The sequence below is a fragment of the Vitis vinifera genome, chromosome 13, assembly GCF_030704535.1.
Source record: "Vitis vinifera cultivar Pinot Noir 40024 chromosome 13, ASM3070453v1".
NCBI classification, from domain to species: Eukaryota; Viridiplantae; Streptophyta; class Magnoliopsida; order Vitales; family Vitaceae; genus Vitis; species Vitis vinifera.
In genome coordinates this window covers 6,505,855-6,531,658 of record NC_081817.1, presented here as the reverse complement: position 1 = coordinate 6,531,658, position 25,804 = coordinate 6,505,855, and the positions used below count along the sequence as shown (strand labels likewise).

Genomic DNA, 25,804 nt, shown 5'->3' with positions numbered 1-25,804 from the left:
TTGTTTTCACATGCTATTTTCTGAAGCATTTTGAACTTCTTGAAGAAAGCCATCTCAAATTTAAGAAACCTGTTCTTCTTGGATGATTTTTTCTTAATATTTCATCTTTTTGGGGGCATGGGGAGTACATTATATTTTATCTTAGATCTTTCCAATCATTAATATAAGATATTCTCTTGAAAACTATTTTTTTTTATTTTTTATTTTTTTATTTTTATCTTTTCATGAAACTTATCAGTATGGGCTGATTATACTCTGCAGCTCTGCTGCCTCAAGCATACATGAAAGGGATGATGAAGTGCCAACAACTACTGCTGTTGCTTTTTCAATGAACAGTTCACAACCTTTGTCTCGTAGAACCAGGTTATTGAAAGGTGACAATCAATTTGGCGTTCTTGGACTTGGAGATGGTTATAGGCCAGGATCTATTGATGGAGGGTAAGACTGGATGGTTTCTCTTAACTGAATCCTTCAAGTAACCCTTTCTTTCTCTGTACTTTAACATTTCCCACTTTTTTCATTGATTAAAATGGTCTGCAATGTGCGGAATTTATTTCCAATTTTAATGGTTCTCTTGAAATATAGTATTGTTTCTCCATTGCCAGTTTGAATATTAGGAAATCTTTCTTTTTTATTGTTGTCTTTCCTATGCCTCAAGTTTAAAGAGGCTTAGTGGTGAGCGAATGCATTCCTTAAAATAAGTTGGGACAAGTTTCCTTAACTTTTAGACTTCAAATATATGTATTGTAGTTTTGTTCTGGTTACTTTCTTGGAACAAAGTACTTTAGGAAGGTTTTTTTCCCCAATAGGCAGGCAAAAAAAGTATATTATATGCAACTCCTGTACACAGGTTAGACAAAGGGTGCCAACAGGCAGAGCCAAAGAAGAGAAAACCAAAAACAACTCCCTCAGTAAGAACCCAACCAATCTATAAAATCAACCATATACATTGACGCCCATCTATAAACTTCCTAGTCAAGATCAAGGGAGAATGGAGAAACTTGGATTTGCGCTATGAAAAATGTATTCAAGTTTTTGTTTGTTTGCATTTCTCTCCCCTTGCGGCCACTTGGGTCCTGTTAAACCACCAATCTGTAAAAGAAAAAGAATGGTACATAGTAGCTGTGATTTGCTTTTCTATAAATTGGTTCTTGGTATTGAACTGATACGCCTTTGTAAAGTTTTCTCCAGTGTACCCTGGTCAAACCAATAAAATAGAAATGTTAAATTGCTCAAACGGGTTTCTAGTACTTAGTCATAGACCAACTTGCCCACACGCATAAGTTTATCAGAAAGCTTGATTAAGTTGCTTATTTTATAATGCATGCTACTTTTCTCTGTATCATGCTGCTGAGTTGGATGCATTTCTGAATGTGTTTCTTTTTTCAGTTCATCATTTGATGGCCATGATGAGGAGGGTGCTCTAGAGCTACATGATGAAGCTACCTTGGATGGGTATAATGCAATAACAAAGGTCAATGGTGGTGATGGTAGCCAAAAGGATATTAAAATTGTTTCTCATCAAATTCCACCATGGCTTTCATATGCCACTCCAGATGAATTTCTTGTATGACCACCATAGCTAAGATATTCAAATCCATTATTAACTTTATTATGGTTTCCCCTTATCTTACAGCTGAGGTTTTGGCTTTTAAATATGGGTTGTAGGAATCAATGAAAAAGAGTGATGCTCCACTCCATGTGAAGTATCTACAGACCATGGTTGAGTGCTTGTGCATGCTTGGTAAAGTTGCAGCTGCTGGTGCTATGATATGGTATTCGTCTCTGATTCACTTCTTTGATTTGACCTGATTCATGATTTCAAAGAAATTATTTCCTTCTAAAGGTGAAATAAGGCAGAACCTTAGATTTCGAGGCATGATACCTATTGTTGTTACATTCATCTCTCACTTTTGCAGACTCCGGATTTTCTTTGATACTGTATTTTGTATTTATTTTAACAGATGGCATTTATGATTGATCTTTCTCTTTATTGTAGCCTATGAAAAAATAATGGATGTATCTGAAGGATGTTATTGTTGGTGCATCCATTGTTCTATAACTTATAACCTGAGAAAGGGTCTCTAAACTCTTTATAATCTAATCATTGATACTGTCTGCAGCTGTAGTTTCTTAGGTTAGACAGGGGAATGCTTTTTCATTATTTATTTTTGATTGGCAAAGAGAAATTTATTGAAGTGTTTGTCAAAAAGGAAGGGGGGGAGGGAGGCAACTTATGTACACAGGAAGGATACAAAGAATTCCTCAAAAGAAAAGAGAAGGGGAAAAAAAACTAACAATAGCTACTCCCTAGTCTAAGATGAAACCATCATTGAAATCCAGCATACAACTAATCACCTGTTCCAGAGGTGCTCTAGACCAATTCAAATGAGACTTATGAATAGTTCTTTGAATTTCTGATCAGAGTGCTCCTCCTCATTAAAGAATCTGCTATTCTGCTCTCTCTAAATCCAACAAAGCAATCGCAGAGGTGGTATCCTCCATACTTTCCTTGCTGCTCATCCATACCCTGAAAAAAATCGTTGCCCTCAAATTGTAGAGACAGAGCCCTCCCTACTCAAATTGCTAAGTCATGGGGAAGCCAATTACATGGGGTGATCATCCCAGTTTGTCTCATTGCATGGATGACTTTAAGCTATCTACGTATTCACTTTAAGACACCCTTTGCGTACTGGCATAGTCACTTGAGTTGGCTAAGATTTCCCACTAGCTGGAGTTGAAGGGCTTTCTGAGGCAAGGTAAAATTTTCCGTTTCACTGTCTCAGTCAACAAATCTTTAGGATCCATTACAAGTTTGCGTCGAAGGATGTGATCATGCTGATGTGGCTAAAGAGATTATCTGCAAGACTCCTGAACTAGCTCTGGTAGTGAAGTGTGGATGTAGATTTGTGCCCACATGAACTGTTGACTTCCAAGAAATTGGGACATACAAGTATGGACACCATGGAATTTCGCTTGGTTTGCATAACAGAACTGATAATGTTCTGATTGTGCAGGGTTTTATCTGTTAAAACATAGTAACTGAAGCTAGTTTTGGCTGATTGATGTAATCAGTTCATTGATGGTCTGCAAGTATGATCCTAGAGAAAGGTTGTTTCAGCTAGATTGAGAGGGAGGAGATCAACACCTGACATGCTGTGTTAGCGGCTGATATGTTGCCTGTGGCAGACTTGGGTCTGCTTGCCCATCAGGCTCCAGTGATCCTTCTGTTGGATGGGGCTGCAACCCCGGTTGGGCGATCTCTTAGACTCCTATAGAGAAGGTACAAGGAGGTTCATCTGGGCTCTAAAGCACATGGCAAGCATATTTTTTCCTTCTTGAGCTGAGTTTCCTTCTACTTGGGAAGGTTGATGCAACTGCTTTGAAGTGCATGTGAAGGCTACAATCAACAATCAACTCACAGACTGTTAACGGGGACCTAGTCTGTTATAGTCATGTCTAGTGTTATAGTCATGTGATATTCATGCACCAATATTTATTTATTTATTGTCTATGAGGCAACATGGAGCTTTTTGCCTAGGTTTCAATGCTATTTGAGCTAATTGTTTGTGCCGGTTTTTTGTTATTGCATTCAGATACCCTCACTTAAAAGAGAGAATGTATTTGGTTAAGTTTCCCTTTATGAGTTGTCATCTTTTTCTTTCATCCTTACTCTGTCCTTATAGTTTTTTCTTTTTTGTCAATGAATTTCTAAGTGTAAATTTGTACCTTTACTAGAAATCTGCTGGAAGTTCTATGTGTTTCTACATCCACTGTGGATCTCAGGTTATAATGTTGAGGAGATATTCTTATAATTCGGATCCAACTGTTCAGTTCTAGATTCTCTCTTATAACTAACTGTTCATTTCTAGGTCCTTGGTTACGACAAGGTATGTCATGTGCATCTTGTAGGAAGGTTGACCATGTTTTAATTCTCTCTATTTACTGTACAAGCTTGTGTTATTGATGCTGTGATGTTCATGGAAGAGGTTAGACTACCTGGATGTGAATCTCTGTTGCTAGAAAGTGCTTTAATACACCTCTAATCTTGTTGGAACTTCGTCCCATTTAACAGATTGATCACATAGCTTTTTTTGGTTTTCCTGGGTTTTTTTATTTTTAATCAGAATTTTCCTGGGTCATTTCTGTTGTAACTCTTATAGCATTTCTGTTGATTTACCTTTCTGTCTGATTTTATTTTATGACGATATTTCAACATCTTTGATTTTGTTTTTTGACAGCCAAAGATTGCGACCTACAATTCATGAGATCATCACATCCAAAATTAAAGCTCATGCAGAACTTGTTAATTCTACAAGATCTGGCATTTGTCGGGCTGCCCATACTGCAACTACTGGTTTACATTATTTGAAGGGACAATTAGAAAGCTATCAGTCACCAAAACAGAAACGTCAGAATGGGATCTCACTGGCTGGAACCTTGTTGGCGGTTAGCCCAGTTTCTCCTGTGATGGCTCCAGCAGGGACAGCACAGACTGCTGCTAAAGAACTTCTTGATTCAATTTTGGACATTGTTGTTCGGATATTTGGTGAGAGATCAAAAGTACTGTCTTCCTTTTCAGAAAAAATTTATGTATGATGTTAGAACTAATTTTCAGAACCATAATCTTTTTAGAGAACCATGTTGTTGTTGGAGAGCTTTTGGAATCAAAAGGCACCCAAGTTGATATGAACACACCCAAGTCAGTGACTGTAGAAGTAAACTGGAACCATGATTCTGAAGCATCTCAAGTAACTGGAGGCTATAGTATTGGCTTTTCTTTGACAGTCTTACAGGTAGCCTTCCTGCATAGTGTCTGTAAGTAGGTTTGATTGATAATCATCTAGTGATTGACTGGTGAATTCTTACTTGCTGATGTAAAAGCTCATCTATGTTTATAAATCTTAGTCAAGAGACTGCCTAAAAATTTTTCTGTGATGTTGTATTTCTTAAATTTTGCATACAGAGTGAATGCCAACAACTCATATGTGAGATTCTGCGGGCAACTCCGGAAGCTGCATCTGCAGATGCTACTGTCCAAACAGCTAGACTTGCAAGCAAGGCTCCTTCCAAAGAAAAGAGGTATTGTACCTCTAGTTTCTTATCTTACTGTGCCTTCTGATTTTCCTCCAGTCATTCTGCTCTTGTTGTCTTCAAGTTTTGTTTTCAGTTTCTGCTTGGGGCCTGGGCTTTCTGGCTCCCCTTTTTTGTTGTCTTTAATGTGTATTGCTTGTAAAAGTTTTCTTTTCAGTGTTGCTGTTTAAATAAGACCATGGTCCTAGGATCAGCCAACCAGGTAGCACAATAGTTAGCTCAGTGTGACGGCTCATCTTTAGAGATTTTTGTTTGTGATTTAATGCTTCCCTTTGCTTTTATCTGCATGCTTTCTTTCTTTTTTCTCCTGAGGAATTGCTCATCTTTACTGTATTCATTTTCTTTCTTCTTGTCACGAAGCATTGTTCATCTTTACTGAATTCATTCTCGTTATTATTGAATTGCATGTTTCTTATAAAAAATGCTAGGCATGAGTTGTTATTTACTCAAGCAATTATATTTGGAAACCGACGAGGATACAACAACTACTTGACTCTTGTTAGTTGGATGTTTTCTCATTTTCCATTTTAATTGTGTGACTAACCTATGTAACTTATAAATAAAAGATTATAGACTTCAAATTTACTCTACTAACTTCTATAGTTGCCTATGAGCTTTCAGTTTGCTTCTTTTTCCAGCTTTTAAAATAAAAGATTATAGGCTTCAAATTTAATCTAATAACTTGTGTAGTTGCCTTATGAGCTTTGAACCTGCTTCTTGAAGTCTGAAGTATACTTGCTGGTGCATGCATGAGGAACTTCTGTTCGAAATTCTTTGTCATTTTTAACTTGCATACCAAAAGAAGCCATATGATTCTTTTATTGAGATATTCACTTGACTCAACTTCCTTTCTTTTCCCTTACCCTTTTTGGTGATAGGTACCTCACAAAACTTTCTACTGTGAATGTTCTTCTTATTGAAGAAAATCCTCACTTTCACATGTTTTTATATGATTCATTGCAAAAGATGTGATAATCGTGCAATTTTAGCGGAGTCACTTGAGTGCCAAAGAAACTTTACATCTTCAAAGTCGGTTTTTTCTTTTATGGGACCACGTTTTCTGTTTTTAGCTTTATTTACTGCATAAGATGCCTATTTGCTAGATAGAGTTACAATTTTCCTATTTTATACTCCGCTAAAATTATTGTATAGTTGGTTTGCCTTGTGTATATCCTGCAAACATTGGCCGTGCCTCCATCTGCCCCTTTAATATTCTTTCTGTTTTTCTATAAAAGAACTATTACATAATCATTTCCCTGATGCTAATGGATTATAGGGATAGGTCAGAAGATGGTCTTACCTTTGCTTTTCGCTTCACGGATGCCACTATATCAGTTCCCAACCAAGGTTTGCAAATTGTACTATTGTAGTATTTGTGTTAGCTGTTATTATTACTAGAAGATGCAAAGTCTTATTCTTTCAATGATAATTGTCATTCTTTATGCTATCCTTGAATTTGATATACTATGATTTCGGTACCCCTAATTCAGAGTTCAGGTGAATTTATACTCAAAATCTCTTTATGAGCAATGGCTATACCATAGGATTGTTAGTAGCATTAATCTAAACTAAGTAACTTTGTTGGTACTCGTGCTGTCAAGCATGAGGGTTGCTCCAATTGTGAGAAGATAAAAATATAGTGATTTCAAGAAGGCATAGCCTACATAGTATGCCAACAATTCCTATTTTATTTACATAATGTACCAACAGTTCCTATTTTATTCACATAATATACCAACAGTTCCTATTTTATTTACATAATATACCAACAATACCTATTCATGGTTATTAACTTCTATGGTTGTCTGTATCCTCTGTTATTTAGGAGTTGACCTTATCCGACAAGGATGGACCAGGAGGGGTCCTAATGTATTACAAGAAGGTTATGGTTCTGCAGCTATCTTACCTGAGCAAGGCATTTATCTTGCAGCGTCTATATACCGTCCTGTTATTCAGGTTTAAGAGATCAATGCTATTTATCATATATTAGATGACCTCTGCACATAGGTTATCCTTTTTTTAATTTGCCTTGTTCTAATATTATGTGATCTGCAGTTTACAGATAAGATTGCCTCAATGCTGCCAAAAAAGTATTCACAGCTTGGGTAAGCTTATATAAGCTTTGAACCTATTGTACCTTTTGATGTTGAATTTTATATACACATGAACAATATGATAGTTGTGTAGGCTTTCTGCTTGTCACATTCTTCTCTCTCACAGTATTTTGTCATACTTAGCCTTAATATAATCTTTGTTTGCCTCCCAAAAATTATTGTCATACCTTCCACAAGAAGTCAAATGTTTTAGGCTCTGAATGGTGAATACCTTTCTCTCTCTCTCTCTCTATATATATATATATATGCATCTACATACATACACACACGCACACACGCACCCACACAAACCAAATTATTATTATTATTATTATTATTTGATAAAGACTAACTATTCATTGATATCTATTTTAAGTTCAAGCGAAGGATGAAAAATTCTTCCAAAATATAAAGAGTGATCAAAATAGAAAACCTAACAAGAGCAGCATAATAACTATATCAGGTAAGTATGAGATAACAACATATACAAATTCTCATAAAAACCAAATTATCCTCTTTAAGAGAGTCTACTGGCCAGGAAAATGGAGATTAAAAGAAATTTGCAGTCAATTTTGATTAGGTAGCCTCTTCCCCTTAAATTCTATGCTTTTTCTCCATTGTCAGGAGTACCTGCTCCATACTTTTCCATATCTTGACAAACTTATCCTGCCAGTTTATTAAAAATTCCTTAAGCTTCAAGGGCATAGCCAAGCTGCTCCTAATAGATAAAATAACAGAAGCGACAGACTCCAACCATTTGAGTAATAAACTGAAACCTTCCTTTCAGACAAGAATCACCAGTTCACAAGTGCCCACACCCTTTTCATCAACCTGTCAACTGTTAATGTCTTCTCCTCCAACAAAACTCCTCACATAAGAGAATCTCTACAAAAGAAATGCTTCCCCCTCTATTTAAGGCTTTGAAGGACTTAACCTCAAATTCATCCTTTGCTAGGCTCCAAGTCAACCTATCCTCTCTAGTTCCAGAATCCTCACACCCCTAGAAAAGAAGATCCATCAGAAAAGAATCTACTTATTCCAAGTGCTTGTAGAAATTCCTGATAAACGTGGAATTTCCATGTCCCTTACTCTCTTCCCAACTACAGTAGTCTGCCCCCTAGAGAATCTCTATATGCTACAATCCTGAACAGATCTTCATATCAACCCTTAAGAAGGTCTGTGCACTGAGTGTTTGCTAAAATGGTCCTGTGCCCATCACCCATTTTTAGGCAATTTTTAGGCAAGTGACTTTCACAAAATCATCCTACCCAGGCCTAAACTTTTACCTAAGTTCCATTCCAAATGGCTCTCACCACCCTACCATCCCCTCCCCCCCCACCGGAATGCTCCTTTCCTCACCAATCTTGCTCCACCACCACTCCGCAATGTAATTTACCCCTCCGGCACGTGAATGTCCAGTGACATTTAACCTAAGAGAGCATTGTTCAGTCAATGAAGTCTCCTAATGCCTACACCATCTTCTTGCAAGGCTGATAATCTATCCTTAATGTTACCAAATGTGGTTTTTTTTTCCTACACTTTACAGGAAGTCCCTTATGGATCCTTTCCAATATGTTTTTTTAATCAATTCCAGGACCAAAAATGTAGACATAAAAATACATAGGTGAACTTAATAAGGTGGCCTTAACCAGTGTCAGTTAGCCCCTTAAGAGAGATAATACATTGTGTGATATATGATATTGCTTCTTGTTTTGAACTGTTTGAGCTGTGGGTATTAGAGTCTTGCAGCATTCATGATCTCTATTCGTTGCTAGTTACTAATCTTTTGGTGCATAATAAGTGCATTTTGCTCATCCTATCTAATGGAAGTGAATTTTATGAAAGGGATGTTGCCAATTCCTCTTTCCAATGTGCCATTTCTTCCATATTAATGCGATTCTGTATTATGGACTACTGAATTTGTAGGAATGATGGCTTGCTAGCTTTTGTGGAGAACTTTGTGAAGGACCACTTTTTACCAACGATGTTTGTAGATTACCGAAAAGGCGTACAGCAAGCTATATCAAGCAAGTTCTACAACCTCCTACATTGGCATTATTTATTGAATTGCCAAACATGCATTAATATTCATCCAATTATTCAATTTATTTGAAATCTGAAAATACATTTATGGGTATCATCATCATCAATGGGTTAGATTTGTTTGTTTAAAGTTGCTCTCTCAAGAGTTAAGGAATACAGTCCCACTAGGAGGCCCTTTTAGGCCTTAACTAGAGTTTGATATGAACACAATGTGTTCATCCATATCATTTCAAAAGGAATACATTATGTTCAACCATATTATTTCAAAAATGTGTTATATAGATATGAAAGCAAGCGCCAGAGACAGTAAACAATAAAAAGAACATATTTCTTCTGGTCTATGATGTGGTTCAAACTTGGAACCTTCCACATTCCCACCTAAATCCCTTATCACTTGAGTCAAGCCTCAAAGGCTTAAAGTAAATATTTACACAAATATCAACATAAGCACCAACGGCAGTGATAAAAAAGAACAAAATTGGAGTTTAATTGTCAAGCTGATGTTGGCATTGATCATATAGACCCTTCATTATTGAACAATGGAGCAATGATGCTGGATTAGATGGAACTAACATTCATTTGGGTTGAGACAATACCTATCATTTTGGATGATTGGTTTAGAGAGTTTTAATTTTTAGTTTTTTACAGGTCCGGCTGCATTTCGGCCACGGTCACATGCTGCTTCTACTTATAGTCCATTGGTTGAGAAGGGTCGGCCTGTCTTACAAGGACTTTTGGCTATAGATTTCTTGGCAAAAGAGGTAAAGTGAAATTTTTGTCTTCCCTATTTTGAAGGGGGGTAATTTTCCTAATATGATCAATTTAATGAAAATGTGGATTGACATGTTTATACAGTGAAGTTTCACTTCTTTTGCTCTGCTCTGTAAATAAATAGTTTCTCTTATCAGTTATTTTTACAGTAAGCCTACATAAATTTACTGAATGTATTTTACTCTAGGTGCTTGGTTGGGCTCAAGCAATGCCTAAATTTGCTGGTGACCTTGTGAAGTATGTGCAGACTTTCCTTGAACGAACCTATGAAAGATGTCGGACATCCTACATGGAGGCATGGATTTTATTCTATACCCTTGTGTATTTCCTTGGAAAATCATTGCTTGGTTTCATGTTTTATTATATTTTTTGACTTTCTGGACTTATACCATGTTCTGTTCTTCTGCCCTAGTTTTAGCTTGTAATTTGCTAAATTGTATCTGTTCTTGCAGATTTGCTTTTAGTTCATATTGCACATAATTATTTAACTACAAAACAATAAATCTTTCTATATACTGAATCTAAGTTAACCAACACTACATCATACACAATACTTAAGGTTTTAAGTGTTAATTTCATCCTTGACCCACATTCTTTTCTTTGTCCTTGTACCCTTGTGACAGCTTCAACTTGATCAAATAACTATTTTGTTTCCTAAGGGATCCCACATTTTTTCAAATAAAGTTGATACCAAGTGGAGGTATTTTCTTCTCTATATAATGAGTCATCCATAGGTTAAGAATTTTTGGAACCCTCTCCTAGAGTTTCTTTATTTAAAGCATAAGTTTGACAGTTGTATGCCATGATTCTTGGTCTTGGTATGTTTTTGTTCTCATAAGGTTGTTTATTATTGAAAGCTCGATTTGCGCAGAAGTTAAGATTCTTTTAGCTGGTTAATGCCTCTATTGTTGGCCATATCTATAATAAGTTAGGATACATGAAATCGGCTTGTCTAGTATGGAAATTTTCATGCTTGATTGTGGAATGTGAGCTAAAGAATAAAAGAAAGAAAAGAAGAATATCCAAATCCAGAGAAAATTCAAAAAGGCTGTGATAGAACGGACATAATCATGGCTCAAGCTGCTCTAGATTGATGTTTGGCTGGCTGTTCAAGTTTCCTAAAATGGTTCCTTCATCTTGTGCTCAATGGGCCATTGAAATTTCCAAAGTTTGACAAAATAGTCAAATTCAGATCAAGGGTCAAACTTTAATTTTGAACAGATCTTCTAGTTATAGATGACATGTAATCTGACCAAAAGAAAGAGAGATCTAGAAACTAGATCCAAACAAAGAGAATAAGTATTATCATAGTTGGAATACAAAATAAAAATAAAAATTAAGGTTATATGGAGAGGAAGCTTGAAATACTTGCTATTAGCATGTCTCTCGGTTTATTCCTCTCAATTGGAAGTTTAGAACTTATATATTCTCAATGCATAAAAAAATTAATTTCTATAGAGCCCTAATGGAATGAGATTATATGTGATTCAGGTTAGCCCAAAGAGTGGATAGGATCTTGATAATATTTTTTCAAATTTTCACTAACTCAATGAACAAATGGAAAAAAAATCACTATGTCCTGACCTTTTCAAGTGAAATGCCCCATTAGGTTGTACACCCCCTCCACTATAGGGGAGAAAGGAGGGGAGAGGGGGTTTGTTTGGGAGGATAGATTAGCAACTAAATAACCTATAAATGTGTGTCTAAATGGAAACAATAAACAAGGTGTAGACAGTTTTGAGGAAGTAACTAATTATTTTTTGATTAGAAACGAAGAAAATTATATTAATAGAAGAAAAGAAACAAGAGAAAGAAGAGATACAAGAGAAAGAGAAGAAAACAAGAGAAGGATGAGAGGTCCTTCCCACAAAAACAAAAACTAAACAAAGTAGAAACCACCCAACTTTAGAAAACTAAAAACAAAGAGAAACCCCAACACTCTCAAACTTTTGAAGCGAAAACCGCAGCCCAGTGAAGTTGTAAAACACTTAGAGGAACTCCTCTAAAAATTGCAGTACAAGAGGCCCAAAGAGAGGAAAATAACAGAATTAAGTCCCATAACATCTCTTCCGTTCTCCCTTTATCCTCAAAAATCCTATTGTTTCTCTCTTGCCACACCATCCATAACAAAGTAAGGCAAGCGATTTGCCAAAGTGTCTTGCCTCTTAATGAATTTCCCAAGCCTTTAAAAGCAATAACCAACATGTCCTCAATACTCCTTGGAGGGACCCAAGCCAACCTTGCTAGATTGAACAACTTGTGCCAGAGTCTAATGCTAACAGGACAATGAAGAAAAGGTGGTCGATCGATTCTCCATTTCCTTTGCAAAGAATGCACCATTGAGGACAGAGGGATTTTTAGGGTCTTCTCAATTGCAACTTGTCATTGGTGTTTACCTTCCCATGTACTACTAACAAAGCGAGGGCCTTAACCTTTGAGGGGGCTTTTGAGCTCCACAAGAATTTGGCCGGAAGAACAAGATAGGATTTGAGACTTTTGACAAGGCCAAGAAAAAAGATTTCACTGAAAACAAGCCTGATGATAACAAAGACCACGCTCTTGAATCTGCCAAAGAAAGAGAGAAAAACATTGAACTAAGGGAGGACATTAATCTCTGAAGGAGATCAATTTCTGAATCAGTAAGATTGCGATGAAAATTAAAATTCCAAGACAGTGGAAAGGAATTGCCAAGGACATTTGAGACAGTGAGGTTTTTCACAGAAATAACTCTATAAAGAACAGCAAATTGAGAGCACAAAGTTTGGTTACCCCACCAAAGATCTTCCCAAAAACGAATTCTCTCCCCATTCCCCACCACTAGGCGGACAAAAGGGGAAAAATCCTGTAAAACTTGAGCAATAGCCTTCCAAGGACATATGTGTGACCATCTAACCACCATGTTGGCATCCCATCCATTAGGATGTATCCCATAAATACTCGCAATAACCTTATGCCAAAGACCACTTCTTTCTCTAAAGAACCTCCAAAGCCATTTCCCTAAAAGAGCAATATTTCTCAAAGAAGTCTTCCCAAAACCCAAACTTCCCAACTCTTTTGGTCTACTAACAACATCTCATCTGATAAGATGATCTTTCTTCCCTTCCCCTGCCCCAGACCAAAGAAAATCCCTTTGCAGCTTCTCAATCTTTGAGGCTATTGACCCTTTCAAAGCTAATAGGACTGAGAAGTAGGACGCAAGATGGAGGAGAGAGAAAGAAAGAGAGTAGGAGAGAGAGAGAGTGAGAGCGTGGGAGGAGAGGGAGAGTGGCTGCGTGCGAGTGAGTATGAAGAGAAAGATTTCCGATTGGGGTCATGGAAACTAGTGAAAGGGAGTAGCTTTAGAGTAGAGTCGAAGTCGTTCGAAGTTGAAGTAGAGGAGAAGAAAGGTAGATTGCAAGCCATTATTGTGGAAAGGAAAAGAGGGATCTCCTCATGGGTCAATCTAGGACCGGAGAGCCTAGGGTTCTTTTTGGACGGCCTGCGGTTTTGCATAGAAGACATGAGTGCCGGAAAATGGGAAAGAAGTTGGAAGGAAAACGGGAGGTCCTATTCGCTGGTGCGTGATGAGAACAAGGGGGGGGGGGGGGGGGGGTGTTTTCTCCGGTTGGGCGTCGTAGATCCGAAGAAAAAAAGCTTTAGCATCTTTATCCCCAAAGGCAGAGGGGTAAATGATGGCTGGTCTTCAATGGCGGAGACGTTGCGAAGCTTCGGGGTAGTCTACGAAAGGAAGGAAAGCTTGCAGGTCGAGGCAACGTTGCTGAAACCCTAGTTGGTAAAATCTTTTGCGGAAGTGGTCCAGATGCCGAGGAATAAGGGTAGAACAGTGGTGAGGGTGGAGGTTAGAAAAGAGGAGCTGAGCAGAAATTTGAACAAGCTGGGCCATTGCCTCGTTAGGTTTTGGAACCCTAGCTCAGAGAAAGGTGAGGATTTGAAAAGCTGGGAGAGCTAAATGTCAAAAACTTGGGGGTTGAAGGGCAAACTAGGGAGGGCAAAATTGGAAAGGGGTAAGGTTTTGTTGGAGTTTGAGTTGGTGGTAGAAGCTAAGAAAGCTCTTAGCCATGGAAGAATCTCGGTAGGGGGCTTCTCCTGTGCGTGGAGAGATGGAAGTCTCGAGACGGGGTGTTTGGTGGAAGGAGAGAAAAGACGCAAGGTCTGGGTGAGAATTGTGGGATTACCCGTTTCATTATGGGATAGAGCCATTCTAAGGAGAGTAGGGGAGGAATGTGAGGGTTTTTTGGCAGTCGACACCCAAACGAAGAAGTTGGAAGAATTGCAGTGGGCTAGGATTTTGGTGAAGGTAAACGGCGAGGAGCTTCCTAATGTGGTGGAGATCTGTGTGGAAGAGGTTTGTTACTGATTAACTTTGTGGTGGGAGGTTAGGCCATTAATAAGGTTTTTTTCGGCCGGTAAGTGCGGAAAGGAAGTCGGAGCAGGAGAAGAGGTTGGGGGTGAGGGTTCTGTACTCGTGGGTAAGCGCGTGGTGGAGGTGGATGAAGGCTCTAGGCTCAAGGCTTTGGTTCAGACTGCCGACGGGATGCGGGGGCAGATGAGCGGGTCGGGGCGTCCTTCGAATCCTTCTCGGAGCCTTGATGGGTCATCGGGCCGGTTTCTTGGAGGTTTGCAGTTGCTGGGTGGGCTGTCTAAGCTGGGCCCAGTAGAGGAATCGTTCACTCCAACTTTTGGGGCCGTTGGGTCAGTCCCAACTTTGACTACTTCGATGGAGGCTGGGCAGGTTGGGCCGGTGTCTCAACCTTTGGTTGAGGAGTCTGGGCCGAAGTTTAGAGGCCCGTCCCAAACCCCGTTTGAGTTCAGAGCCCAAGGTGGTGGGATCTTCCTCGGTTATGTCTGGCCCAAGCTCTTTGGGGTGTCTAGACTCAGAATCCACTAATTTCTGGGTGAAGGATGGCTTGCGAAAACAAATTGAAGCTGAACTCCATTCCAAGGTGAGATCGTTGACTGACCATGCTTTGCTTGAGGAAGCCTTGAGGTATGGGATTGTCTCTTACCCTAAAGGAAATTTGGATTCTGGGCTCTCTTCTTCCTTTTTTTTTTTTTTTTTTTTTTTTTTTCCGGTCGGACTCCAAAGGGGGAGTATTACAACTATTCAGGGGTTGTTTGTGAGACAATCCAAGGGGAAATACCGTTACGCATGATCAATGCCCTGGGGCTTATAGAGGACCAGACCGTCACTCGTTGGGAGTTGATGGAGGTCAATAACGGATGCAATGAGGAAAGAAGAGTGGAGTGGAGCTCAATTCCAACTAAGCCTCAAGAAGCGAGAGGTTGGGAGGAGATCAGTTGGGAGGAAAGTGATCTGGCAAGGTTCAGCAAGTTCTTGGGATTTTCGACAGAGGGTTTGGAGAAGGATATCTTGGATTTTTTGGTTAAAATTAGAAAAAGAAGGGAAAGTATTCACAACAAAACTCTATTGGAGAAATCTAAATTCGAAAGGGAATTAAAAAGACTGGAATGCTCCATTAATTACGAAAAAGGGAAAAAACAAAAATTTGGTTTGCAAAGAAGAGGGTGCCAAATCATGGAAGTCCAATGAAGTTAAGGCTTCTGAGTTGGAATGTTTGTGGAGTTAATGACAGCTCCAAAAGGAAGGTGGTTAAAGCCCTGATTAGAAGTCAGAGGGTGGACTTGTTATGCCTCCAAGAGACAAAAATTCAGGCAATGTCGGAGGGTGTGGTGAGAAGCTTGGGCATTGGAAGATTCCTAGATTGGGGTGCCCTGGATCCTTCTAGAGTTGCGGGGGGGATTTTGATCTGTTGGGATAAAATGACACTGAATGTGCTCGAGATGGAGGTGGGTCAATTTTCAATTTCCTGTAGATTCAGGAATGTGGAGGACGGGTTCGTTTGGATGTTCACAAGAGTGTACAGGCCTTTCTCTAGAGAGGAAAGGGGTTGGTTGTGGGAGGAGTTAGGGGCGATTAGAGGCTTGTGGAATGATCCTTGGTGTTTAGGGGGTGACTTCAACGTCATCCTCTCCCAAAGGAAAAGGAGTAGGCAGGGAAGGCTAACTGGTGCAATGAGAAGGTTTGCTCAGATTGTTGACGAGTTAGAGCTTCTTGACCTTCCTATGCAAGGGGGTTTGGTTACTTGGAATGGGGGTAGGAATAATCAATTGTGGGCAAGACTGGATAGATTCTTAGTGACTTAGAACTGGCTTGATCAATTCAGTAGGATTGTCTAGAGCAGGCTGCCTAGACCCACTTTAGACCACTTTCCCATTCTGTTGGAGGGCGGTGGGTTGAGAATTTAGGTTTGAAAATATGTGGCTTAAAGTGGATGGCTTTAAGGACCTCATTCGGGGTTGGTGGCAGGGGACTGTGGTGAGAGGAAATGCTAGCTTCAGGCTGGCTACTAAGTTGAAGGAGTTGAAGCAAAGAATCAAAGTCTGGAATAGGGACGTGTTTGGAAGGTTGGAAGTCAATAGAAATTCAGCTCTTCAACAAGCTGAATTATGGGATGGGGTGGAAAGCGAGAGGAGCCTCTCAGAAGGGGAAACTGAGCTGAAAAAAGAAGCTAAGGAAACCTATAAAAAGTGGGTCCTGCTAGAAGAAACCCATTGGAGACAATTATCTAGGGAGCTGTGGTTAAAGGAAGGGGATAAGAACACATGCTTCTTTCACAGGATGACAAACGCCCACCGGAGAAATAATTCCTTGGATAGAATTAAGATTAACTGGGTGTGGTTGACTGAGGAACAGGAGGTGAGGGAGGAGGTTGTTAATGCTTTTCAACAGTTGCTCTTGGAAGAGCAAGGCTGGAGAGTGGACATAGAGGGGCTGCATCTCCATCGTCTGAATTTCCAAGAAGCTGAAAATTTGGAAGTGCCCTTCTCTGAGGAAGAAATCCATTCTGCCTTGTTGGAGCTGAATGGTGACAAAGCTCCTGGCCCGGATGGTTTCACAGTGGCCTTTTGGCAAGCGTGTTGGGATTTTGTGAAGGAGGAAATCTTGGAGTTGTTCAAGGAGTTTTGTGATCAAAGATCCTTGCCAAAAGCTTGAACACTACTTTCCTGGTTCTTATTCCAAAGAAAGGGGGTGCTAAGGACTTGGGGGATTTCCTGCCCATTAGCATTCTAGGGGGTCTGTACAAGTTGTTGGCTAAGGTGCTGGCCAATAGGCTGAATAAGGTTTTAGGAAAGGTGGTTTCCGAGGATCAAAACGCGTTTGTGAAGGGTAGACAGATTTTTGATGTCTCGCTTATAGCTAATGAGGTGGTTGACTTTTGGCAAAAATGAAAAGAGAAAGGGCTAATTTGTAAATTGAACATTGAAAAAGGCTATGACAGCATAAATTGGAGTTTTCTAATGAAGGTTTTGCATAAGATGGGCTTTGGGTTTCGGTGGATGGAGTGGATTTGGCGATGCATCTCAACTGCCAAGTTCTCTGTTCTGGTCAATGGGATGCCTGCAAGCTTCTTTTCAAACACCAAGGAGCTGCGTCAAGGAGACCTTCTTTCTCCTTACCTTTTTGTGTTGGGAATGGAAGTGCTAAGTGCACTTTTAAGAAGGCCTGCAGATGGGGGGTTCATTTCAGGCTGTAAGCTTTGGGGGGGAGGAAGGATAGAGTTAAATGTGTTCCATTTACTCTTTACTGATGATACAATCATATTTTGTGAAGCAAGGAAAGATAATCTAACTTTCTTGAGTTGGACTTTGGCTTGGTTTGAGGCTACTTCCGGTTTAAGGATCAATCTGGCCAAAAGCGAATTAATTCCAGTTGGAGAGGTGGAAGAGATTGAGGAAATGGCAGTGGAGCTAGGGTGTAGGGTGGGGTCTTTGCCCACTGTTTATTTGGGGCTGCCTTTAGGAGCCTATCACAAGACTCTTTCTATGTGGGATGGGGTGGAAGAGAGAATGAGGAGAAGATTAGCCTTGTGGAAAAGACAATATATTTCCAAAGGCGGGAGAATCATCCTTATTAAGAGCACGCTGGCCAGCATGCTGATTTACCAATTGTCCCTTTTTCGAATGCCCAAGATTGTAGCAAAAAGGCTGGAAAAATTACAAAAAGGCTTTCTTTGGGGAGGGGGAAGCTTGGAAAGGAAAGTCCACTTAATCAATTGGGAGGTGGTGTGCGCTCAAAAGGAGAAGGGTGGTCTAGGCTTAAGGAAGATTATCCTTCTGAACAAGGCCTTGCTGGGAAAATGGGTTTGGAGATTTGCCATTGAAAAGGATAATCTTTGGAAGAAGGTGTTGTTGGTGAAGTATGGCCATGAGGGTTTTGGATGGTGGACTAATGAGGTTCTTGGGACGTATGGAGTGGGGGTTTGGAAGGAGATTCTGAAGGAGGCTTGCTGGTGCTGGGATAATTTCCAATTTAAAGTGGGCAAAGGGACGAAAATTAAGTTCTGGACTGATCATTGGTGTGACAATGCAGCGCTGTCCCAAATCTTCCCCCAGTTATTTACTTTGGCGGCTCAAAGGAATGCAACGGTTAATGAGGTGTGGCACTCTAGTTATGGTCAAGGAGGTTGAAACCTCAAATTTTCTAGAGACTTTAATGATTGAGAGTTGGATTGATAAGGGAGTTGCTGATTTTGTTGAGGGATTGCAGGGTATCTTCAGAAGAGGATTTAGTTTTTTGGAAAGGTGGGGAAAGTGGTATTTTTGGGGTTAAGGACGCTTATATTCTGCTAGTCTCTCCCAATGACTTCGCTTTCTCGAAGAAGAACATTTGGGTGGATAAGGCTCCAACCAAAGTTGCTTTTTTTGCTTGGGAGACCACTTGGGGGAAGATTCTCACCTTGGATAGGCTTAAAAAACGGGGATGACAGCTCCCTAATCGTTGTTTTTTGTGTGGTTGTGAAGAAAAAACTGTAAATCATATTCTTTTACACTGTACAGTGGTCAGGGTCCTCTGGGAGATCATACTCGCCTTGTTTGGGGTTTTGTGGGTGTTCCCAGAGACAGTTAAAGAGGTGTTGTTCAATTGGAAGGGTCCTTTTGTGGGGAAAAAAGGAAAAAGATTTGGAATTTCATCTCGTTGTGTATTTTTTGGACGGTTTGGAAGGAAAGGAATAGGTTAGCTTTTAGGGGGGGGGGGTCTTTAGCTATTTAGAAGCTCAAAAATTCTTTTGTTTGTAATCTGTGGAGTTGGGCTCGGGTGTACATTGGTGAGGAGTCCTTGTCTCTCTTAGGTTTTTTGGAGTGGCTAGCGTCCACTTAAGGGCTGGTGAGGTTGTTTGTTTTTTTGTTTAGGCTACTGTGTATACTCCCTGTATGCCTTGTGGCTTTTTTCTGCTTCTTAATCTATTGCTTGCTTATTTATCAAAAAAAAAAAATCTTTGAGGCTATTGATACTGGGATTTTGAAGAGGGAGAGGAAGTAGCTAGGGATGTGAGACAGACTCGACTGAATTAAAGTAATCCTCCCTCCCAAAGACAAAAAAGCCTTTTTCCAACCATCCAGCCTCAGGAAGTAACTAATTATAGGAAAAGCAAAGTACTACAATGGGACATGCTTCATAATGCAACAGTATAGTATTGGAGTGTCTGGTTAGACCTTGTAGAAAACTAAAGTAGGTTGATGATTTATCATTGGGATCACTGTAATGCAATTTGAAGATATGGTTCCTAATAGGTGTATGACATACATCAACAATAAATTCTTGCATACTTCCAATTACCTTATAATTCATTCGTTTTTTTGGTTTCTTTTTTTTTTTTTTTTTTTTTTCAGGCAGTTCTTGAGAAGCAGAGTTATATGCTAATTGGGAGGCATGATATTGAGAAATTGATGCGATGTGATCCAGCTAGTGCATGTTTACCAAATCCATTTGGTCAACCAAATATGGAAAGCAATGCCTCTGATGTTGATGTTGAGGTTGAAATGGAACTATGTGATTTGCTGTTGAGTTTGCGGCCGATAAAGCAGGTATTATGTTTGGAGGACATCATTTTGTTTTTGTTTTTATTCTTTTTTTGTTTTGTTTTTTTGTTTTTGTTTTTTTTTTCCTCTCTGATGGAGGACCTTTTTCCATAATTGTTGTTTTCCATTTTTAAGTAGGAGAATGCTGAGTTATAGATGAATTGTTTTTTAATGTATTGAGGCTCTTTAATGAAAATGTAAAGCTTACCCATTGGCGTTCTTTGTTCTCCTCTCTGTCATGCAGGAGAATCTAATTCGTGATGATAACAAACTTATTTTGCTGGCTTCTCTTAGTGATTCATTGGAGTATGTTGCAGACTCAATTGAAAGGCAAGTTTTTATTTCTGATTGCAGTCATGAATTTATGTTAGAGTGATCTTTTTTAAAGTCTCACTTGCAAAGTATATGGGCAAATAGTGAAGTTATGCTAGTATGGACAAGAAATATTAAACTCATATTATTATAAATATATTCATATTATCACCCTATGTTTATACTTTGTACTGAGCAAATGGCATCTGCTGCATTCTTCCATGATCTCTTTTGATTACATCTTTTGAGATCCAAGTCATTGTAATAAGGAGAAAATTATGAAATGGTGTAACAACATGCATATAACTACACTTAATAAATAAATGCAATTGGTCAAGCATTGATGTCCTTTCCCAAGAAAAAAAGGTTTGTTGCTGTTATTTGTTTATTTATTTTAGGAAGCAATGTTATTTAATAGAAAGGGCAACTACATAAAAGCATGAGTCATTATTATTATTAATTTTCTTTTGATATGCACATAAAAGCATGAGTTATTGGACATGAAGTATCCTGCTTTCAGCAGTTTGTGCTTTTTCTGAGTCACACTGGGCTTTCAGTGGTGTGAATATGACTCATAATTATGAGCACTGAGCAGTGAATGGTGCTGCTTTAGATGATGAAAGTCCAAACTCTATAATAATGTTTCCTTTATTTTGGATTGACTCTTGACCATGAATAACTTCTCCCCCCAGTACATCTCTTTATATATGTGCACATGTGGGATCATGTTTGTAATATTTTTGCTTTCATGGCATAATATCAATTTATAGGTTGGATGCAAGATTACTCAGTTAAGGTTGTGCAGCCACCACCACTGAGTAAAGAATTTCATGGTTCCCATGTTTGTCATTGTATATATTAATTTTTCTGTTGCTGCCAAGCCACTACATTGTGAATTTTGATTTCTGGATCACATACTAGTATATGTGAACTGATTGACTTATGACAGTAGGCTTCTTCCTTGCCCAAGTCTTGGCTTACTGCACCAGTTTGTGTATTGAAGTCTATTAAACCTATTTTTACATTTTAGTTGTGTTATATGTTTTAGGGGCATGTGCATATGCAATCCGTCTCCATTTTGGGCATTTTCTGCTAGTGATTCTCTTACTTCCTTGATCATAATTATTTTACATGAAACATTTGTCTTCTTTTTTTTTTTTTTTTTGATAAATAAAGGGAAGTATATTAATCAAGAAGAGGAAACACCAAAAACTAGTGCCCTCAAAGTATACAGGTAGTATACACACGGCCTTCCCTTACTTAGAGCCTATCTAGTCTAAAAAACTTACAAGAGAAGAAGGGGTCAAAACTAAGGAAACCCTGACCCAAGACCAAAGATTACATACGAAAGAATATTTCAATCTTTGAAGTGAAAGCTCCTCATTCCCAAAAGCTAATCTATTCCTTTCCTTCCAGATTGACCAAAATATACATAAGTGAGCCATTTGCCAAGCCTTCTTGCAACCTTTCCCCACAAACACTCCATTCCATCCAAGAAGAGTTTCCTTATCTTTGATATTTGCACTTGGGTCTTGCCATAAGTATCATCGGAGGCTTGTGTTTTTCATCAGATTCTTTGTTTGAAGGAATTGTACATGATGATCTTTACCCGCATGAACTTTTTAAATATATGATGGTAGATGATGTTGACATATGTTGTATTTGTCTCAATAAGGAAAAAAATGTTGTGCATACAGATGTGTGCACACATTTGTGTGTGTCTTTGTTTTTAATTTCTTTGAAGTAATTCTGAACATGAATTGACCTTCTGAAGAAGCATGCCTTGTGCTTACTGGGAAGGCTGCAACATAATATTCTGGAAGTATCTAGTGAAACTTGCCATGTTATTCTGTTTCCAGTGCATGTTTGTGTAGGAGGCCCCTTGCCATTCAGCTCACAGGGACTGGGCCCTTAATATACACAATAGAACCTACCTTCTATAGATGCATAAATTTCTCGATTATGGACTCTAGCATTAATATTTGAAGCCCATTAGATCCCTGCATCTCATCCTATATAATAGAGAACTTAGCTTTTCAAAAAATAGTGGTGGCAAGATATTAACCAAAGCTTATGTGGACCTTCTAATGCAATGTATAGGCTTGGGAAAGCATCCATTAGAGCATCTAATCCAGTAGAAGAAAATGGCAAGCAGAAAATGCACCACCATACTCAAACAAGCAGTGCACCTCCTAGGAATCTGGCATCATTTGCTGATGAGTACAGGAAACTGGCAATTGATTGCCTTAAGGTTTTACGTGTAGAGATGCAATTGGAGACAATTTTCCATATGCAGGTTTGTGAAATATACATAGTTTACTAATATTTGCCTCAATTGGAAGTGAGACTACTTAACTTATATAGCACTTCAATTTAAACAGGAAATGACCAGCAGGGAATACTTGGATGACCAAGATGCTGAAGAACCAGATGATTTTATTATTTCACTCACTGCACAGGTCAGTAAGTTTTCCTGCTCCTTTTTTAGGGCAAGTAGCGGCCAATATCACATTGTTGGCCCTGCAAAAGGCATGTTTATATATATTTCAACCTGTCAAAGAGTTGTTATTGCTTTTCTCTTCAGTTATCTCAAATTCTAATCAACTTATTTGTTATCAATTTGCTTGGGATGAAATTCTAATTCCTTTTCCTTGTTAAGGAACCACAAAGGTCGATTTTACTTTGGCTGACATGGTGAGGAGATTTTCAATGATTAGTGAAAAATTCAGTTGAATATATTCTTAGATGGGTGATAGTTGAAATGCTGTCGTCAGAGGTGGGCTGTTGTTCATGCCAGTGAAGTTTGGGTGAGAGTTTTGGGCTTACTGTTGCACTTATGGGATAGGAAATTATTGAAGCAGATGGAGGATACTTGTGAGGGCTTTGTGGCATTTGCAGTGGGCTAGGATCTTTGATAGAAATTACAGTGAATTGCTGCCGAGGTTGTTGCATGCGGTGGTTGGTTTGTCATGCTTTGCAGTGCAATTGTGGTCGGAAATCTCAACTTGGGTGAATCGGGTAGTGTTGAGGGCAAGAGAGCTGAAGGTTGAAGAAGGTAGATATGTGTTGGCATGTGTAGAGGGGAGAGTGGGAAAGGATGTGGGGTTGGTCAAAAAGGGTGCAAAACATGTGTTTCCCGTGAAGCTGAGGCAGTTGCAAAAGACATAAGGGTTGCAGTGGCTGTAAAAGAAGTGGGAACTTTTGGTCCACTGGTAAGGAGGCTGGCTTATATCCTCTTGGGCCTAGAAAAAGAGTCTTAGTGGGCCATGGAGACTCCTCAATCTCTGGTGGATCCTTTAGAGCATTTGGACGTTCCTTGAGTTGGGTAGGAGGGTTTTCTGATGGTGGACAGGGCTGATTTGTGTCGAATGAGCCTGTGCAATAATAAAGAGCTATGCCATTGCTTAATGAATGGAGCCCAATTGGATGAAGTGGGTTGGGCCAATGGTAGCTTTAGTGGAAGTGGAGGGCTAAGGGGTGGCCCATCTTTGTTTTCTTTTAAAGAAGGCAAGTCCGTAAGAGGCCTTGAGATGATGGAGTGTCTTTGGTGATAGTGGGACCTTGGGATGAAGATTTCCCTTTGCTTTAGATTTTCTTGATGCATGAAGTTGTCTTGGTGAGCGAGGTGGTGCTTGCTTCAAGGGAAGTAGCAATGTTGTTGTTTGTCGAGGAGGCCCTTTTGGCTGGGGTGACAAGGTTTAGAGGTTTGTACCCTTTTTCCATTTCTACGGGGGTGAGGGCTTTCCTTTTTCGAATAGGCAGTTGGTTTTTTTTTTAGTGGGGGGTTGTGGATTGAGCAATGGGGTTGAAATGGTGGAAGGGGCTATGACCACTACTATGATGGGGGACGGTTGAAGATGGCTTTTTTTAGATGGGAGCTCAGTGGAGTTTCTAGAGAATGTTCCGAGTAATTTAAGGGGATCAGAGGTGGTTGCAAGGAGGGAGAATGAGAGTTTATTAGTGTGACATTCTGTCAGAGGTTGTTGTAAGGGGGCTTAGAGGTTCTTTTCTCAAAGGAAGAAGTATTTTCTGCCTTGTCATGTTTGAGTGGGGGGACAAAGCTCTTGGGCTAGATGGTTTGACTATAGCCTTTTGATAGCATTATTGGGACTTTATTAAGAGTAAGCAATGAGCTTTTTCAAAGAAATTTTCAAGTGGGGTTCCTTTGTAAGAAGTTTAAATGCTATATTTTTTTTTTCACTGATTCCTAATAAAGAAGATGTCAAGGATTTGAAAGATTTCAGGTCTACTAGTTGGGTGGGAGGGCTATCTAAGGTGCTAGCCAAATTTTTGGCTAATAGGTTGAGAAGGGTTGTGGGTAAAGTAGCGTCCAACTTCCAACATGCATTTATGAAGGTTAGAAAAATTCTAGACGTGGTTCATCAGCAGAAAATATGGGGAGTAGGAAGGAGGGTGGCGCTCTTGCAAGGTGAGGGAAGCATATGGGGTAGGGTTATGAAATCCATCAAGATGGAGGGAGACTTGTTAAGCTGCAGAGTTGTCTTTTTTGGTGGGGAATGGCAGGAGGGTGAGGTTTTGGAAGGATAAGTGGTGTGGTGATGCGCCTTTGTGCATCTCTTTTCCTTCCTTGTTGTAGCTTGTTCCAAGGAGGCATGGGTGGAGGAGGTTTGGAACCATTCTTCTGAGGGTGTTAGGCCTGTCGTTTCTCTAGGCGAATCAATGATTGGGAGTTGGAAACCACTGAGCGTTACCTTCTGAGATTGCATGGGAGGAGGGTGTTCTTGGATAGGGATGATGAAGTTCTGTGGACCGAGTCCAAGTATGAGACTTTCTTTGTCAAGACCTTGTACAAGGTGTTGGAGCCAAGAAGGCAAGGTGTCTTCCCAACAAGTGTGGTTTGGAATTTGTGAGTGCAGTCGAGGGTGGTTTTCTTTGTTTGGGAAGCTACTTGGAGGAAGGTTCTAACTTTGGATCACATTCAAAGGAGAGGGTGGTCTTTGGCGAATAGATGTTTCCTATGCCTCAAAGAAGAATGTTAAAAGAGAGAAAAAGGAGAAAAATCTTAATTCTCATTCGTATGTTTTCTACTTACAATTGAGAGATATATATATACAAGGCTAGGAGTCCTAACTACCATACATGTGACCTATATTAACAAGGAAAGATAATATACTATAAATACATTATATTCAACACTCCCCCTCAAGCTGGAGCATATACGTCATATGCACCAAGCTTGTTACAAATATATTTAATCCTAGGACCTCTGAGAGATTTAGTGAAGATGTCTGCTAGTTGATCATTTGAATTAACAAAACTTGTAGCAACACATCCTGATGCGATCTTCTCTCTAATGAAATGACAGTCAGCTTCAATATGCTTGGTCCTTTCATGAAAGACTGGATTGGATGCAATATGTAATGCGGCCTGGTTATCACAGATGAGTTTCATCTGTTCATCCTTTCCAAATCTCAACTCCTGAAGAAGATGTCTCAACCATATGAGTTCACATGTTGCCAAAGCCATAGCTCGATACTCGGCTTCAGCGCTAGATCTGACCACTACATCTTGTTTCTTACTCTTCCAAGATATTATATTACCTCCAATAAAAATACAGTACCCTGAAGTGGAACGTCTATCTGTGGGTG

General features: G+C 39.4%; 1 protein-coding gene across 6 annotated transcripts in view; it reads left to right on the top strand.

Moving 5' to 3' along the window:
* LOC100253015 (exocyst complex component SEC8) overlaps window positions 1–25,804 on the top strand; it is a 75,490-nt gene that overhangs the window by 38,774 nt on the left and 10,912 nt on the right. For all 6 annotated transcript variants that reach the window (XM_010660065.3, XM_010660067.3, XM_002269627.4 and 3 more), the window contains 16 exons: window positions 262–438; window positions 1,390–1,567; window positions 1,669–1,775; window positions 4,242–4,549; window positions 4,636–4,796; window positions 4,967–5,082; window positions 6,371–6,441; window positions 6,920–7,050; window positions 7,150–7,199; window positions 9,114–9,214; window positions 9,879–9,991; window positions 10,189–10,296; window positions 19,695–19,889; window positions 20,128–20,213; window positions 22,296–22,491; window positions 22,577–22,654. In XM_010660065.3, the coding sequence (XP_010658367.1) occupies window positions 262–438; window positions 1,390–1,567; window positions 1,669–1,775; window positions 4,242–4,549; window positions 4,636–4,796; window positions 4,967–5,082; window positions 6,371–6,441; window positions 6,920–7,050; window positions 7,150–7,199; window positions 9,114–9,214; window positions 9,879–9,991; window positions 10,189–10,296; window positions 19,695–19,889; window positions 20,128–20,213; window positions 22,296–22,491; window positions 22,577–22,654 (2,176 nt within the window). The remainder of the gene's footprint in view (window positions 1–261; window positions 439–1,389; window positions 1,568–1,668; window positions 1,776–4,241; window positions 4,550–4,635; window positions 4,797–4,966; window positions 5,083–6,370; window positions 6,442–6,919; window positions 7,051–7,149; window positions 7,200–9,113; window positions 9,215–9,878; window positions 9,992–10,188; window positions 10,297–19,694; window positions 19,890–20,127; window positions 20,214–22,295; window positions 22,492–22,576; window positions 22,655–25,804) is intronic.